Genomic DNA, 20,438 nt, shown 5'->3' on the forward strand with positions numbered 1-20,438 from the left:
TCTGAAATGATAGGGATGAAATCTAAACTTTTTTTTTACAAGGACCAAAACCGGAATTCACTAATATTACAAGGACTAAAAGTGGTATTAACCCTAATATTTTTCATCATATTTACACAACAAAATAAATAACATCTTCATAATCGTATCAATATCTCAACAACATAATTCAAATCTCAGATACGTCAAACTAAAATAACAAAGTCTCCATAAACTCTAACATAGTATATAAATAGAATAAATCTAAAAAAAATGTCTTAATCAGAGCCCTAATCTAGACTCCAAAAACAAGGAAAAAAGGAGGCCTCAAGCTACTCCTCGATACTCATGTTGTCTCAAGCGTCCCTGACCTGCACATCTACACCATTTTACAATGACGAGGCGGTTAACCAAACAACAACTGGAGGATAAGTTTACATTCAACATTAAGAAACTACAAATTCAAGTATAGGATAATACGATTTCAAATATCACATATACATACTTTCAGAAATCAGCAACATTAATCATACTAGATTTTCTTACATCAATCTCCATTCATCTTAATCATCAAATTACGCCAACATCATCAAGTAGAAAATATAATTCTATATTCAACTCCACTTATTTCACATAAAGCACATAATCCACATCAATGCATATAATTCACATAACTCACGTCCTTCGTATGCATGTAATGCTCTAGACACGACTCTACATGAATGTGGTACTATTTTGGATGTCGGAGTTGTTTTACGGATTGATCCGCCATCAACACTTATCATCGACACTTATCATCAACACTTGACTTGACCATGTATGCATGATCATATGACTCAACATTGCATATATTCATACAAATCATCAACACTTTATACATGTATATGTTCATCGTCACTTTTCAACATCAACACTTTTCATCATCATTTATGCATATACATATGCACACCAACATGAGTTATCATCATAAATAAATCATCTTCACCAAAATCATCATCAAAGATATTCACCACCAAAAACATATAACACATCAAGAAACACATTCTTCAATTATCACATTTTGCATTTAAAGACGATTAAACACCTTCACCTAATTAATCAATACATCATGTGCATATCAATCACTAATCAATCACTATTTATCATATTATCATGAACATAAATTCATTTGCAAGCTATCATGCCTTAATTCATCATTTTGCCAAAGTTCGTCTATTTTTTCACATTTCATAAAAATCCAAATTTCACTATCATAAATATCCTTACCAAACCTACATGCTTCTTCTACATTCATATTCTTAGTAATTAAATCATAACAGCAACATTTCATTTGAGAAAAATCTTACTTTGATTCCATTCCAAATTCATGTTCATATATATATATATATATATATATATATATATATATATATATATATATATATATATATATATATATATATATATATATATATATTCAAGTTCATTTCAATTTAACAAAACTTAATCAATTTCAAGCAAACATGATTACATAAACTCAATTCATCAAAACACAATTGAAACAACACATAAGGAACATGTAGGGATGTCCGAAATTATCCCGACAGGTCAAAACATGCAAAACAGCAAGTATTGTTCAACACTCGCTCTCCATGGCGCAGCATCTACTCACCCAGCGAGCACCCTGTTCCTGGGAAGCCCGGAAAATGGGTTTCCTCTCGGGAAACCCTCTCAAAAACTTCCCAAAACCCCATTTTTGATCTCATTTACCAAAATCATTTTACAAACTTCTTCCAATGTTAACATAGTTTAAAAGAACGTTCAAAACACGGATACAATCTTTAAATTCTTGAATTCTTCATCAATTTTCCAAAATTCACAATAACCCACAATTTCATCCAAAACCCACTTTTAACACAATCATTTGCATAGATTTCAACATACAAATGTACCCAATCATATAACAAGTATTAAGAACATGATTTGAACAATAATCATCATTCTCACTCATTTAAGCTAAATCTTCAAAAAGAAGTTATTCTATAACTTCATACATGAACTTAATCACATAAACAACTTAATTTCACAAAGTTCTACATACTCATAATCAAAATAATCGAATAGCACGAAAATCATTTAATCATAACATCAATTTCATGAAAATTACTTAATCAAACATAACTCATAACTACTCTATCACTCATAATCACTTAATGGTAAATATAAATTTTTCCTCTTACCTTAACCTCCAAAAGCAACTTTAATCTTCACTCTAATCTCCCTCTTGATCTTTCCCCCAAACTAGATCTCTCTTTCTCTTGAATTCTCCTCTTCTGCCTCTTTCTCTCTATTTCCCTCTCTTTGCCTCTTTTCTCAGAATGAACAAATGACCTCTTAACCTAATTTCACAGACTATATCTCTTATATACATTGGGCTTAGTCACACTCACTAATGGATTTAGTAACTTTCTATCACTCACAAAATGTTACTACACAATTACTTCATTAAAACCCCCATGATTACCCATACACCACTGTTATATTAATTACCCCAAGTTACTACTATTCTCATTAAATAACTCTCCATACCCAAAATTACTAAAATACCCTTAATATTTCTAAAATCCAAATGGGCAGCAAATAGAACACACTAAACAATTAAATAATAAATAAAGAAATTAAATAATTAAAATCCTAAAATCGGGTCGCTACAAATACCTTGTACTATAATCTTCATTATAGTGAAAGAAGTCCCTCTGATGGAGATGGGAAAATCACTCTGAATAGGGAGGACTAGATTAGATATCAAGTCGATAGTAAACCATGATAAATTCGTCGTGTCGTTTCTTTGCCTCTCTTTTATATTTTGTATACTTTGTATTTTACATCGAGTTCTTTATGGTTTAACTTCATCTGTTTTCCATGTCTTAAAATGAAGAATGTAAGTAAATGTTTTGATAAAGATCTATTATACTTAACATTTAGTTAACAAGTTTCTTTAACAACACCCCCCCCCCCCCCCCCCCCCCCCTCCTCCTTGTGCTTTCACCCGCCTTCAGACATTTCTTTTGTTGTTCATCAAGTAACTTAATTCTTGCATTCTCCCTGCCATTTGTCACTGGTTTGTGCATGTTTCTTGAATCGTCATTGATCTCATGAAAAAATCATAAGCAAGCGAGAGTCTCTAAATCTTATACCGATTCTGAGTATCGTGCTATGTTTAGTGCTTGTTCGAAAATAATTTGGCTTCGTGGTCTTTTGGTTGAACTTGGATTTGCTCAAACAAAGCAAACCTCACTTTATGCTAACAATACAAGTGTCATTTAAATTAGGAAGCAGATCCTCTCCTGCCTCTCTCTCATGCTTTTTGTCCTGCTCTTTCATCTGAACCATCCACCAATTAATTGGTGTTGTTGACTGCTATATTTGACTGAAATCAACGGTCTAGATTGCGCAACACCGTCATGCAGCAGTAGAGGATCCGGGTCCTTTAGATTATTGCAAATCCTGTTTTTTATTAACACATCAAACATATCGAAGTCGATTGTCATTCAATTTGTGACGCCTATGATAACAGACTAGTATCACTTCCTCGTGTTAGTAGTCAATTACAAGCTGCAAATATTCTTACCAAGATTGTTTCGCACTCTCGTTGTAAATATGTTGTTAGCAAATTGATGCTCATTGATATGCCACATCAATTTGATGGAGGTGTGAATAAGGAATTGATTTTCCTCCCAAATTATCTTTATTAGTTTGATTTTATAATAGGTGACACAAATCAAAACTAGAAACTGATTTGTTTTAATTAAATGTAATTACTTGTATAGAATGTAACCTCAACATATACAAGGAATAACAACAATATCAACGAGCATATATTTTCACTTGCATAAAATATCAATCGGAATGGCATATATCATATGATGTTCTTAATCCTTTGACTCACTTTCATTGTAGATTGTGTTAGTTCTTTTATTACAAGACAAGATATGTATATATATCCACGTTTAACACACATAATATGCACTAATATAATTTAATAAATAAACAAAGTTAGTTTAAGAAAGGTTATTATTAATTTATTTGGCATGTTTTGTCAGTATCCTTTTCACATTGACCCATCAGAAGAAGTATGTGGCTAATGAAAGTAGGCAACAATAATAAATGTTTTATGAAAATAAAGGAATTCTTGTTTATCGTAGAAGAAGGGGAAAAGAAGGTGTAGTGTCTCAATATCCCAATATAGATAACAAGTTGGTGTAACAATAGATCAAATGATTGTATACAAATAAGTTAATGAACAGAACTAAACGTAGGAAACATGATGTGAAAGTGAAAGGGGCTGTTCGTGTGTGTTGTTTGTGCTATACGATTTTACAAATTAAAACAAGACAAAAGAATCTCTACAACCCAAAAAATCCACATTGATATCAACTTTTTGAATGTTGAATATTGAATTTTGTGTTCAGCATTATCACTGGCATTTTCATAGGACTCAATGACAAAAGGGACCCCTAATGAAAATAGTTTTAATATAGATGAGAAAGGTAGGGGCCTAAAGTTAAGAAATAGAAATTTTGTTTCTTTTTTTGGCAATTTGTGGAATCGTCACATCACTAAAAGACATTACAAAAACCCCATCTCCTGGCTTCTCACATTTTCTGCCATGACTTTGACATGTGACTATATCATGTGTCACTCTCATTTTTCTTCTTCAAGAGCTGCACCCACTAAAACGGGGATTTCATCACAGGGCCCCTTTTTTTCACTATATTTTTTTCTGTTCAATTTATTAACCTTCTCCTGATATCATGCTTTCAAGCTTCTTTGTGGATTCATGTTTTTGTATCTTCTCATCATTCTTATTTTATTTACACTTTTTTATTATATATATATATATATATATATATATATATAACATAAAGTTGCATTGGTCTCTTATGTTGTAGATTACTGGTAGAAACTGAAATTGTAGACACCATTTTGCATACATTGCACTTTGTTCAAGTGTCTATTGTAGTTGATTACATGCAGTCACCAACTTGATCTTGAGAGTAAACAGAGAAATGATATTTGAACAACCACTTTTAAACAACTTTTGTGACAACTTTCTCTCTCATACTCACATTATACTTTTATTCTCTCTCTTCCTTTTTCTCTCTCTATTGTTATTGTCCAATAAGAAGAGAGAAAAAAAGGTTGTCATTAAAGTTGTTTGATTTTGGTTGTCAAAATATCACTCCTCGAGTAAATAATGTGATATTCCCAAAAAAATAGGTGATGTCGATACTTGAGTTTGTTTGGTTGGGTGATAGGATAGTTCATAGTTTAACTAAGTCTGAAAAAATAGGACAACCAATTGTCATTTACTTTATTTTATTGATTGAAACCAATTGTCACTGTCTCTTGTAGATTGGTCTTATAATGGATTCAAAATTCTCACGTGGTTTTTTGTTGATCAGTATTGATAAAAAATTATTGTGAAGATTTGTTTGTTTGGTTATGGTACATTCCTCTAAAAATGAATTGGACAAAAAAATAAATATAAAAAATACGTCTAAATAAAAAGTTACAAATTCTAGCTAGTGAAAATCAATTCGAAGAGAAAATCAAATAATTTTGCATCTTTAAAATCAATTGTCTATTTTTTATTATTATTAAGTAACCTAATAGCTAAATATTCACCTTATAAGATGAATAAAAAGTCACTTGAATGTAAACAATTTATATTTGAATACTTTTATTGAAAACTGAAAATTGAGTAGAATAACCAATCAAAAACTAAAAATCAATTTAAAAAATTATGAACGGAGATTTTTTGATTAATCAACATCAATACTTATCATTTTACCATTTATTTAGAGAATTCAAACACCCTTTAAGATTACGGTATTAAACTATTGAAGAATGTTAAGGACACTCTTTTCAACACTCTTTCTCTTATTGGATAAAATCAATGTATGACCTATCACTTTAAGTCGTACCAATTTCTAAAGTGTGAGACTCATCATGATTTAAACCAGTAAAAAAATGAGTGTTAGAGAGAGTGTTGCTAGCACTGTTCTAAACTATTACCACTAAGCTGAGTCATCACACACAAAAACCAAAAACTACGGGAAATAAATTCTACTCGACAATGTTCTTACATTATTTTTAGTTTGCATTTAGAAGGTTTTTATTTTGCATGTAGAAGGTTGAAATGATAGAACGAAAATTATGTTATGAATTTTTTTTATGTTTTAAGAATTATTCAATCTTCTTTATAAGAAAAACATATTAAATCCTTTTAAGAATATATTTTCAAAAACATCCATGAAATATTATTTAAGGCTTTTATATTAGTGGAAATGGAATATAAAACACCTTGAACTAAACAGATCCAAAAATTTCTAATTTCTTTTTGACCAACGTGCAAATTAAAGGGTTATAATTTTTCCTTTCCTCATTTTAATTTTGATCAACTATAGTGAAAAGTAAAAAAATATCTACTTGGTGGTAAAGTCAAGGATTGTCTTGTTTTTTTTTAATAGCAAAATTTGAAGTCAAGGATGTATTTTTTTTAATAGCAAAATTTCATTAAATAAACAGTTGAGATCTTGACCAAAAAAAAAAAAAACAGTTGAGATAAGTACAAGTGGTATTATAGCTTCAACAAAAGATTAGGTATAAATAATACTTCCCTTCCAACAAGCCCAAAAAATTTGAGGAAAAACCATAAAATAGCTCAAGTCACCTAACCATTCACTCTATTGGAAACAAGAACTATTCATAATAAATTCAAATCGTATTAATTGGTTTTTTTTTTTTCAAGTAGTTTAGTAGTTAGAAATTCACCCTATTAAGATGAATAAGTGGTGAATTTGGGGTTTCAGCCCTGACCCTTGTATATCGCAATGTTCATACTAAATGAGTTATGCTTACGAGGACGATTTCTTAATTTCTTAATTAGATAATCTATTAAAAAATGTGTTTTCATTCTTATTAATGTCTTCACTAAAGTTTTTTTGAGGAAAATGTTTTCACTAAAGTTAACTTGTTTGTGTTGAGTCCTAATTTGTACATCTATTGTGGTGTTTTCATTTGGAAATCATATAGTGAAAAAAACGAGATCAGTATTAAAAGATATAATGTAGTTGATGTAACAAAAGAGAAATGAAATAGGACATATATATATATATATATATATATATATATATATATATATATATATAAGTAAAGTACAAGTTAATTTATTTTTGTGACAATATATAACGTACGGGTTATATAAAGATTACTTAAAAAAAAAAGGTTATGGTGTGTGTGTGTCTATATATATATATATATATATATATATATATATATATATATATATATATATATATATATATATATATATATATATATATATCATATGTACCTCGAGCGAACCCTAGTATATTAAAATAAATTTCTTTTGATCTTGTCAAAAAAGAAACTTTCTTTTGATGGTATTGATTGTCTTCCCACAAATTGCAACCCATAATGTTCCTACATTGATCACTTTCATATGAGGCAAAGAAGAGATAGGGATTGTCCGATTATCATAAATGCATTGCTAATTCAAGTTTCTTCCCATATCCCTCTATGCTACCCCATCCATATATGTCTAAGATGTGATTTCCCCCAACTACTAAAGTGGATTGTAATGAAGCTCATCGGAATTAGAAGCCCACCCTTTAAGTGAGATACTTAATTAAAAAGAATCCTTGCTAGCTATGGTTGAAAAAGTTGGGGTGTAAAATGCTAGCTAGTACTTATAAAGGATTATATATCGTCTTATTAATGTCTTCACTAAAGTTTTTTCTTTGTTTTTAAATTTGAAAACAAAAATTAGTTAGTTAAAGGAAACTTTGTAGCATAAATGTTGAAAAAAAAATAGTTAGTTTTCAAGTTTCCTAAAATTTTAGTGTATATCAAGAATTATATTTAAATTTAAAATAATTGAATTGGTAAGGGTGATTTTGTCCAAAAAGTAGTTAATCGGTAGTTAGCAAACGAGTTGAATTTATATAGTATAGATGATAAATAAAAAAGGTTAAAAATAGACACACAACTTCTTTTTCTCATACCCAGAGTTGTGTGTGTGTGTCACAGTTTCTTAAGAGTCAAGTAGTCCAAACTAAGACTTTCAACTTCAAAGTTTTGAGAGAAAATATTCCCAAAAAAGTTTAAATTTAATTAGAAATTTATAATATGTTAAAATGATGGTATATATGATGGTTGGTTTAGTGAGACCTAATCAAAATCACATGTTACCTAGAGAGGTGATTAGAACACTCAAAACATAAGGTTTTATGTCGTAGTCTAAGAAATCTAGGAATGGTTCTTTTAGTTGGTTTTTGAGGTATTACAATGCATAAAATCTTGTTTAGGATTGAAAAAATAATTTGAAACACTTATAGTTTTCGGTTAATAACTTCTGACCAATTTTAATAATATCTCTTTAAAGGAAGGACTAGATGTAACAATATTTGTTGTGAACTAGTATAAAAAATTCTGCCATTTTATCAATTCCTTCTCTTTATTTATAAATGTTCTTTATGTCTTCTCTTCAATAATTTTCTAATTAAATAACTCTAGTAAAAATGAAGCAAATCTCTTCGATAAAGAACTTAGTAAAACAAAAATATTTTAAATCTGTCAACACAATTCAATACGTTTTCTTGTATTTTTTAGAGCCTTTAAGAAGCAATGACACAACCTTTATGTAATTTTTTTGTGTCACCTACCTAAATGGATTTGTGTTCATATACCAGATTCCTTATTAAGTGTTCAAAGTAATGATACCATTGTGTTATAGTTATTTCATATTTTAAATGCATTGAGAGATGCAATGTGAGGATTTATGTTTATACGAGGGAATTATCAAGGATAAGTTAGTTTCTAAAAGTGTCTTTGAAAAGAGTATCATGCATCATGATACATACGTGAGTCATACTTGAATCCTTAAAATGAGATTGAGTATATGATTGATTATGCGATTTGTCTTTAATATATTTATATCTCTAATTATCCTTGTGTTTTACTTGGATATTTGTCTACATGCTAACATGCCATTATATTATCTAATATATTCATTCATGCTTACTCTACAACACATCTTACATGTGTAGCATGTCTTAAATTGTTACCACATATGCTCTAATATTTGTATACTTTTATACTTATGTATGTCATAAATACTTCCACGTGCCCCTACTTACCTCACATTGCTAAATTTTTACTATTTGTACATGTTAATGCTTTTAAACATGACATCTTATAATTAGAACAACATTTTGAATGCATATAACATATCCATATCATAAATGTTTCACAAGTTCGCGTATGTCAACCTAGCCACTTAATGTCCTATGATCTACGTGTTGGTGTAAGCCCTAGGACCATTAATTTTATTACAACTTTGTACCTGTATCAAAATATATATATTAATAATAATAATAATAATAATAATAATAATAATAATAATAATAATAATAATAATAATAATAATAATAATAATAATAATAATAATAATAATAATAATAATAATAATAATAATAATAATAATAATAATAATAAGGCATTTCTTTCAAATGTTTGTGTTTGCAAAGTGATAAGCTCCCAAGAGTAGTTAGTTTGTTTAAAGAAACATTAAGTATGACTTAATTGTGAAACACCGTTAAACATAATGACATTATTCTTAAAATATATGTAGTCAATGCATCATAGATAGATTAATGATCAAATCTCATGGATAGACTAATGTAAAGTAGGATATCATTAAAGCATAGAGACTATTATATGGGTAGATTGATGATCAAATCTCATGGATCATGGATAAAGATTTATAAAGTCTCCACATACATTTAAATATTGGGAGTAATATTTATATTGGATCGATCCTTTATAAGAATACTACATAGATTATTGTGTAAGTGTCATAAGTTATCCCCCATAGTGATAGTGGTGTATACCACTGATAGCTGGGAAAATTGTTGGTTATTACCTTGCACTTATCCCGCATAATCTATGAGAAATAGTGTTTTCACAACCTATAGCATCTAATAAGTGAATATTTAGGAAAATAGAAGTTTAATTAGGTTTTATAGTTAATTAGTCATTTTGAACTAGTAATGCTCGTTTTACTGGTTTTATGGAAAATGTTTATGATTTGATGTGGACATATGAGAAGATACAACGTTGAAAATGAGTCTGACGATGTATGAAGATGAAACACTAGGAAAATATCTACAGATGTATCGTTGTGGAATGTGCAGTACGATTGTACAAATATAAACTGTTGGGACCCTTGTCTACTATTGCTTAGGGGCTAAGTCGATGTGCTAGCACCAATCATTATAGTAAAAGAAATAAAAAGAATATGTTAAGTACCAAGAGGATAGGACAAGGACCCCTCATTAGGAAAAATTACCAAAGGACAACACTTATAGTGGTTGGACTTGTACTATAAAAGGACAGTCACATGTTAGTGTCAAGAATCTGAATTTCGGTAGATAGAATTGAGTAGTCAAGTTTCAGCTAAGGTTAGCAACCACTAGAGTTCTCACGCCATCTCATCTTTCTCATAGATGAGAATGAGTGCTAGTTCTTAGAGAATTAGAGTTAGAATTACTTTGGTAATGCTTAAACTCACGTCTTTCCTTTTTGGAGTGTAATTGTTTTCTAACTCTTGTTTATCTATTAATTCAGTTTTTCATGTCTACATCTATTTCTTCTTTATTTTCTCTATTGGTGGCTAAGCTCATCATGAGTTAAACCCCTTAAGTGATTTATACATGATGATGTTATGATTATCTTTGTGAGGGTGTTCATATCATTATAATTTCAAACAAAAGATGAATGTAAATTAAATCCCAAACAACATCATGCTTATTGTAGTTTTCTCAAGTCTACCTTTTATGTTAGATTAAGAGACATTGTGTGAAAATACTTTCTAAGTTGAAAGGTGATTGTGAACATTCTTTCTAGGTTGAAAGGTGAAAGATTGTACTAGACCATGTAGTTATTGAAAGAAAAGTTCAAAGTATAATGGTTACTCCCTTCATCCCTTTTTATAAGACTATTTTGCAAAAATTATGGGTATTAAGAAAAGTCGTTAAAGTAATAATTTGTTACGAATGTGTGTATGTTTTATCAAATTGTCCTTTGTGCATAGATACATTTAATGTTAATTTTTAATATTTCAAGATACATTGATAGTATTAATAAGGGGTGTATTTGGAAAAGGAGTAATAAATGCATCTATAAATATAAATTTATAGATGTTCTTGTATTTAGGGACAAATCTTATTTTGTAAATGGTCTTATAATTAAGAACAGAGGTATTGTCATTTTCAAACCAGTAAGGTGTTTAGCTCATGTTGAACTTCAACAAAAACATTATAACATGGATTATGATATTAACCTATCCAAATTATGTTGGAACAAAATGTGTTTAACATTACCACCTTAAGTTTTGATGATAACAAAGTATTAAAAAGTCAGTTGGATATGCTAATATGTGTTTAAGTATGCATGACCATAGACTAAAAATTTATAAGTCTTAAATTCAATTATTGGTTCTAGAAGAACAAAAGAGAGCAATGGAATTTGCAAAGGAAGCTTATGTTGCAAGACTGAGTCTGAAGACCGTCAGAGTCTGAAGTTCATCAGAGTTTGAAGTCAAGAAACTGGTGTTAGTTAAAGTTTGTTATTTTGAATACACAAGATTGCAGAAGGAATAGAAGTCTGGAGCAACGGCTATTTCAGAGGAATTAGAAGGCATTGGATACTTTTCCACGGAAGAGCGCAGAAAAAGGACATAGTACAATTGTACAACCACTATTCCACTACCATGTCTGCAATAGTACTATTACAGCTGTGTCTACACTGGTTGTTCTCCAAACAAGGAATGAATTTCAAATTATTCCCTCCTAGGACAATAACCAAATCAAGCAATAGATCATTGGTGATGATCAAGCTTTAACAACGACTCTTTTTGATGTGCTGGCAATCATCAACGTATCTCTCACACCTCTATATAAAGGATTGAAGACTTGAATATTGTAAGAGATTGAACAACATTTTCATAGTGTCAAAACTCTGCTGAAATTGTTGCACATCAAAGTTCACTTAGAATTTTTGAACAACTTTCATATCTTAAAAATTCTAGAGTCTTAAGAGTTTGTATCTGATTTGTATTTTGAACACCACTGATTGTATATCAAGTGTTTAACCTCAAACATTTTTCTTGTAATTGTGTTTGTTTAGAAGTCTCTTGCTTTTGTGCTTGAGCATAGAAAATCTCTTGCTTATGCGCTTGAGTATTTGGAAGTCTCTTGCTTATGTGCTTGAGCAATTGTAATCAGATATTGATTTTAGTGAACTGTCCTTGGAAGTGCAAGGGGGACAAGACTACTTCTGGATTGTGGAAGGAACCTGTATAATTGCTTTGTGTCTTTCTCTTGTCTCTCTCTCTCTCTCTCTCTCTCTCTCTCTCTCTCTCTCTCTATTTTTACATTATCCGCTGCATTAGATCTGAACTTTGTTCTTGAATCTGAACTCTATCAGACTCTGAACACTGGACTTAGTTTAAAAAGAAGAAAAAGAAAACACAATTCAACCCCCCCTTGTGTTTTACTCACCTTCAAATTACATCTCAAAAGATAAAACAGAAGAAAATCTACAACAGTACTATAATGCTTCTTCTCGCAAGTAATGCTTCAACAATCTTCATGTAATAGAATAAGATGGAGGGCATGTCTTTGTAACGTAGATGATGGAGGCTAGGGCACGAAAACTAGGTTTCTTTTGTGGATCCACACTTACGCCATCCTTAGACACAACATGACCCAAGAAATGGGTGCCATTGATCTTTGCTCATAAAATTTGGAGGCATCACTTATTTGACGAGACATGTGAAATTTACACTGATCATAAAAGCCTTAAGTATATTTTTCAACAAAAAGATTTGAATTTGAGGCAGAGGCGATGGATGAAGCTTTTGAAATATAATGATTGTACAATCGTGTATCATCCTAAAAAGAAAAATGTGGTTGTTGATGCCTTTAGTAGAAAATCTATGGGTTCAATAACATCAATTATGACACCTATAATATTCTTTTTGGGTATCCTTTGATGGTAAGGTCCTCTATAAGTTGTACACTCTGCTGTCTCTCAGGTTGCTTCAACAAATTTTGCAACTTTTTCTATAGCAATTTACTCAAATTTTCCAATTGCACTTGTACCTATACACAATCAACAAACCACACATATTTCCTTCCAAAAAAAAAAAGTTAAATACTAAAGTTAAATATAACACATATTTAGCTGAGTTGCTCTCAAGATAGGTTAGATAGAGATTATCCAATTTTAATTAAAGTGTTGCAAAGAAATTGGCGAACAACATTTCCTTCTAAAGTGACGGTTTTTATTTGGCGGTTGTTGTTGGATTGTTTAGCCACTAAGGATGCTTTTATGCGGTGGGATGTTTTTTTTGAAGAAGTTATGTGGTGGGATTTATTACGAGGGAAACAAATAATTTCTTTCAGCAATGGAAATATTTGAGAATGAAACCCCGTCCAAACGTGGTTGATTCCAATATGCCTCGACAAAAAGACACGAAAAGATAGGACAACCACAAAACAGACCTCGACAAAATCCTTAACCCACTGATTCCCAACCCTCAGAGCCATAATTTGATTCCTTTTTCCTCTTCTTGATGGATTTAGTTTCTCCTAGATGAAAATGTGTAATCTTGGGATGGGGAAGAATGCATTAATCATATAAGATACCAATTGTTTTGTGCTGGAGGTAATTATCAGATATATTATTAGTTGGTATTTAATAGAGATTTTTTTTATGTTGTATTTAATAGAGATATTAGTTGTTTTGGAGGTAATCTACTAACATATATATAAAAATTGAAGTACATCAAAATTTCATAATCATTCTTATTAAAACTCGTGATTTCTTTAATTTTATGTGCATAAAGGTCATTTTACAAAATTTAATTAATTTATTTTTAAAAAAATTAATCACGGATAATGCTCATCACAAGTGTAAGCAACTTCCATGGATAACTGAAACTAATTTTTTTGCTTTTAAAAAATTAATTACAGATAATGTTCATATCTACTAACAATATATAGAAATGAAAGTACAACAAAATTTCATAATCGTCCTTATTAAAACTCATGATCTCTTTAATGTCGATATTTTGAAAATAGTCACGAGTTTTTAAAATTTTCTCATATCGATTATCACATATTGATACATAAATATTTTCTTCAGCAAATATAAGCATACAAAATCCTCAACGAGTACGGTTTAAATACTTAACTTGTTTTAAATATAACATAAAAATTTATTTAATAGACACACTACATTAATGTTGATATTTTGAAAATAGTCATGAGTTTCCAAAATTTTATCATATCGACTTTCTCATACATGTATATAAAAATTTGTTTCTCCAGATATAAAAATTTAAAATCTACAACGAGAACGGTGCAAACATTTAACAATGTTTTGCATATAAAGAAAATTTAATCAATAGAAGCACTGCATTAATGTTGATATTTTGAAAATATTAACGAGTTTTTAAAAATTATCACATCGACTATCACATATCGATACATACAAATTTTCTTCTGCATATATAAGTATATAAATTCCTCAACGAGTACGGTTTAAATATTTAACGGTGTATGACAAAAAAAAATTATTTAACGGTGTTTAAATATAAAATAAACATTTATTTAATAGACACTACATTAATGTTGATATTTTGAAAATAGTCATGTGTTTCCAAAATTTTATCATATCGCCTTTCCGCTCTTTTTATTGCGCTAACGAGTGTATATTATCAACAATATTTTATAGAAATTTTGAGTGTAAATTACAAACGATATTTTATATGAAATTTTTTCTATAAATTAAAATTATAAGTATGGATATTTTTTCCAAAATTTTTTCTACAATATTAACAATCTAATTATTTTTTATATAATTATCACAATGTGATTTTACATCATATGACCGCCTCCTATATAGAGAATCAACTACTAACTTACTGGGGGTAAGAGTTTATCATTATTTATTTTTCAAGTCTAATTGTAAAATAGTTATTAATATCATTTATTATTAAAAAATTTCCTCTTCTCTCAACCTACTTGAGTTGGTCTAGTGGTGTTGCCTTGGGACATTAAAGTGTACCTCTCTTAGAAGTGGTTTCTGATTTAGAAAAGTAGGCTATACTATCTTGATTATGAGTGGTTTACTAATCCTCTAAAATATATCCACAAAGGATAGCTTTTCATTTTGCACTTGCATAGTACTGCTTGTATTCTCATTCAATTATAAATATGTATATTTATTTTTACAAATATAAATATATATTTTTGTTCTGCTACTAAATAAAAATAAAAATATATGGACCAGAAGGAACAAATACTTATTATATATCGGGACTAAAACCAGAAAATATGTATATATATGCATGATAGAACAAAAAAGTTATTTAAGGGTTTACCAATTCAATGCTGATTTTAATGATCAATAATATATATAAGTGATCAATAATATATGTATATAAGTGATAACTCTGTGTATTACTAATGTTTTAGTTTTAGGGTGCATTATAAAAGAGATATAATATTATATAGTAACAACAATACATAGGCAATTCTGGTTGGTTTAATTAATGTCAGTGTATTGTGCTGCTCATGTCTGCAAATAAAGCATGCAATAAAATGCAGCAAATTGTACTATAAGACTAAGTGGTAAAACCATCCCTTCTTTTTGACCTTACCTTTCTTCCTCTTCCTATTCCTATTCCTATTCCTATATATCACTCCCCTCATCTTTACAATTTCCTGTCTCAAAAATCTTCTCCCTCTCCCTCTACTATAACCTATACTTACCCTTTTCCTTGCATCCTTTGAAACATGAACCATGAAGAGAAAGTTACCATGGACTTGGTTCCACCATCTGATCAACACCTCTGTTACGTTCGTTGCAACTTCTGTAACACTGTCCTAGCTGTATGTAAACTTCACCTTTAATATTATTCATATATCAACCATCCATCATTCTCAACTTGTTAACTTCTTAGTGATTCATAATCATATTATTCTTTTTAATTTTTAAAATAATATCCTATACGAAATTATAGACGAAGTTTACATTTTAATACTGTCTCTAAATTTGGTCACTAGATCAATTTTTTTTTATTAGCTACATATATGGAGTTTATGAAATATCAAATATTATAAATTTTTCTAAAATATGTAGGGTTGTGGTTTGTTATGTTATGTAGGTTGGCATACCATGCAAGAGGCTGCTAGATACTGTGACAGTGAAGTGTGGTCACTGCAGCAACCTCTCTTTTCTCACCACAAGACCACCAAGTTCCAAAAATCAAACTGTTGATCACACCCTCAGTCTCCAGGTTCAATAATTTTGTTTAGTTTTTTTTTTAATTATTATTATGAACATAACATCTATATTTTTTGTTTTGAGGAAATAACATCTATATATATTTATTCAATAATTTTATTTAGTTTTTTTTTTTTTTTTTTCATATGATGAGTTTTATATGTATTGGTCCTTTTTATTAATTAATTAATTAATATGTAGAAAGAAAAGTAAGAATACTTTTGTTTGTAGCAGGGGATTTACAGTAGCAAAAAAGGCCAACCATCATCTTCTTCTTCACCAACTACATCAACTGAGTCACTGTCCCCTAGACCACCGCCATTTGTTGTCAAACGTAAGCAACCCTTTTCACCACCATTACTCTCTAAGGAAATATCAAATTACAATTTTATATTTATATATATATATATATATATATATATATATATATATATATATATATTAAGATGCATTTTTCAACTATAACACACACAAAAAAACTTGTCATAATTTGTTATTTTATTATTTCTTTTGCAGCACCTGAGAAGAAGCACCGTCTTCCATCTGCATACAACCGTTTCATGAAGTAAGTGCAATAAAAATAAAAAAATAAAAACAGTGATGCGTGTGTATTTTGTCTTTAATTATTTCACTATTTTACTAGACTTAACCAACCATAACTACAAGATGGTAACACTGTTACATTCCCTTACCCTGTTTAAAATATATATACTATACTATATAGTTTACTAGTACTGTACACTTTATAACAAATGAATTTGATTTGATATACTTTTTATCTGTCAGAGAGGAGATACAGCGCATCAAAGTAGCCAACCCTCAGATCCCACATCGAGAAGCTTTCAGTGCTGCTGCCAAAAATGTTTGCATTTTTTATCCTCTTTTATTTTTTTATTAGGGTTAAATATATATATATATATATATATTTCAAGATTAATTATTATGACAGTCCTAAACTAACTTGTATCACACAACTTTATCACAGTGGGCTAGGTACATACCAAATTCACCAACCAGTTCAATTTCTGCAACTAAAAGAAACATTGTAAGAATTAATTAATACTTGTTTGTTATTTCTATGCATATTCCAAGAGTATAGTATTCTGGTTAATTTTTTTTGTATGCTTATTTGTGCAGGAATGAAAGAGCTATGACATCAATGAAGATTTGGAGTAAAATGGAGCAAGTAATTTAGGTGTCACCTAGTTTTAAATAAATTATTATAAATACTGCTAATTTGTATCGGTTTCTTCTAATTACCTCTAGGGTGGAGGATTTTATTTATGTTCTGAGACCAGTTTAATGATGGTTAGACTTATATTAATATTTTATGTATGGAATGTTTGATGTTGTATGAGTACAAGAGATTTTCTAAGTGTGTGTTTGCGTAAGTAATTGAATTCCCTTCCTTTGCAAAGATTGTTGTTTAGACAAAGCAATTGAATTATCTTCTTTTATTAAACTAATAAAATTTTCTTCTCTATTAATATCTTTTATATTTTAGATTATACATTTTAATTTAGAGAAATTTAATTAAAATTGTAATAATTTTTATATATAAACAATTATATAACAGTCATATAAAAAGTAAATAATTGTATATTTTTACCCAACAGAAGCTTAAATTGATAAAATGTAACTTACAAAATTAGAATGAAAATAAATTAAACAAAAGATTTGTAGTAAAAGTAAAACTTATATTATAAGAATTGTAAATATATACATGTTATCTGTATAGTATCTAATTTTATTTGAGTTTGGCTTGGTGCTGTTGGTTTAGGATCTTGTAGTGTGTTCCTCTCAAAGTCTTAGAAATATAGTGTCTAATTTTTTCTCCAATTCAAGAATGTCATAGAACAAAAATATAATCATTGCATTGATAAATGACATCCTATTCAATGTTTAAAATGTTTATGAACCAACATAAACGAGGGAGTGGCTACAACCCAGTCGCTTAGGCTTTAGTTCACTTATGTTTTTCTTAAAAAAATATTTATAACATCATTTAAGAAAAATAAATAAATTAAGGAACACTAGTTTAAATATTAAAATACATCTAACGGTATTTTTGGCTTTTGATATCGTATTTAAATATTTATTTTGAATTTGCTAGAAATAAAATTAAATAAAATATGAAACGTAATTTTGAACGGAAATCACCTTAAAATAAAAAAGAAATATGAAAACTTGATTTCAAGAGCAACAATAGCACACTTGGATGGAGTAAATTTTTCATTAGTTTTTGTTAAAGAAATTATTAAAGTGTTTTTTTAAGAAGGGACCAAAAGTAGTGATTGAAAATTTTATAAGGATTAAAAGTTGAAGGAAAATTTTAGAGGAATTAAAACGAAAAGTTGGTATATTTATAGGGACCAAAAACATATTTAACTCTTTTAAGAAAAATTGAAGCTCAAGTCTGCTGAACCGTTCTACTAAATGCCTACAACAATCGTATATACGCAAATAATGTTTCGTAGTCCAACTCAAATCGTCATCTTTCAATTATCAGTTGCAAACATTAGATCACGAAGTTACTCAATTGAGAAATTGTAGAAAGAAAAAATCATTAAATAATGTCTATTTTAAAAATAAATAAAAAATATGAAATGTATTTTTGTGTATACCTAAATAATATGTCCAAAAGTTTGTAAACTTCTTCGTTCATACACATACATACCAGATCAATTAATCAAAGCATAAATCGCATAACAGGTCCATTTACACTACCACTCTCCTTCACGGTAATTTTGGGATTCAGGAGTAGAACTCGACCCTTGAAGAACTAGCTTTTTAAGGAAGAATTTCACAAGTACTTGGATACTTAAGATCAATCGGTATTAATCCGTTAAGGGGTTGGGTAGTTCACTTGATTGAGCTAAGGGATTTAAGGAGTCAAAAGTTTAGGGTTCGAATTCCAAAGAAAATACTAATATAACAATTAACATACTCACATTGTCATTAAAAAAAATGATTGTCAATGGCTCATTGGCTTGGAAAGGAATTCCTACAAAGGTCTGACCCAAAAAATTGAGTATGATAAATAAAAGAGAGCTTTATGGTAGATTCACAAATTTAAGTGTGTTGGTGCATTTGATTTCTGAATCAATAATTTAACGAACATTTCTATGAACATAATAAGTACTTGTCGACTTTTGTATTATAGGAAAGATTATTTCCTGAGAAAAAAAAAAATTATTCCATTGGTTATAAGCATCATACTAAAGGTATACAATTTATCTTAAAAAATATTCGATATTCATTATTCTGGGTGATAAAATTCAGAAAAGAAAAAAAAATTATTTCGTGAAACTAGATGATTAATATTTAGTTATTACTATCATTTTAAATGATAGAAAATAGTTTTATTCAAAAAAGAAACTTTTAACTACTAATTTAAAGACTAAATATACTTATTCGTATCGAATTATTTGAATGCTTCGTAGAAATCGTTCAATAAAGTATTTATTTCTTTTTTTACAAATGTTCAATAAAATATTGTTCATGGGAAGTTTTGAAGTTTTTATTTTTCATGTTCGACCTTCAATCTAAGGGACACAAAACTAAAGCCTCTTCTTAACTCTTAAGCCTAAAAAATTACTGCAATAAGTTTTTGAAAAAAAAAATATATATTATGCCTTGGTTCGATGCATAATATATTCAGTAGACATGTCACTTCTCCACAGTCAAAATGTATGAGCTCTGGCCACTAAAGCTCCGGCCATAATAGAGTTTAAGAGTTATCTGATTAGCCCGATGTTGAAAGGGATTCATTCCCATACATTACCATCACTCAACACCATAATTAGACTCTCTTCATAACAGTGAGGTTACAATCTTAAAATAAAGGTTTTTTCAAAGTAATTTTCATTCAAAAAAAATTAATTTTTCTAGTATCACAGGTAGGTAGCCTGTCGTATCTTAATTTTTTGTTTAAAACTGTTACTAAAATATAAAACTCTGTTAACAAAAAACAAATTATCATTTTTATCATCTCTCAGAATAAAGTTCTTTTTTTAGAGGAGAAAAAAATCGCTTATATC

General features: G+C 29.2%; 1 protein-coding gene across 2 annotated transcripts; it reads left to right on the forward strand.

Moving 5' to 3' along the window:
* Positions 1-15,631: 15,631 nt before the first annotated feature.
* LOC146921901 (protein CRABS CLAW-like) lies at positions 15,632-17,815 on the forward strand. Of its 2 annotated transcripts, none has more exons than XM_085715137.1 (7): positions 15,632-16,004; positions 16,280-16,411; positions 16,633-16,732; positions 16,915-16,963; positions 17,185-17,260; positions 17,384-17,443; positions 17,536-17,815. In XM_085715137.1, exons 1-7 carry the CDS (start codon positions 15,909-15,911, stop codon positions 17,539-17,541), a joined length of 519 nt encoding a protein of 172 aa, XP_085571263.1. In that variant the 5' UTR covers positions 15,632-15,908; the 3' UTR covers positions 17,542-17,815. The 2 variants fall into 2 exon arrangements, with proteins under 2 accessions (XP_085571263.1, XP_085571262.1); XM_085715136.1 differs by having other exon boundaries at positions 15,769-16,004; positions 16,630-16,732.
* The last annotated feature ends 2,623 nt before the right edge of the window (positions 17,816-20,438 follow it).

Source organism: Medicago sativa, chromosome 5 (genome assembly GCF_051527215.1).
Source record: "Medicago sativa cultivar Bolivia chromosome 5, Bolivia_mono, whole genome shotgun sequence".
NCBI lineage: Eukaryota > Viridiplantae > Streptophyta > Magnoliopsida > Fabales > Fabaceae > Medicago > Medicago sativa.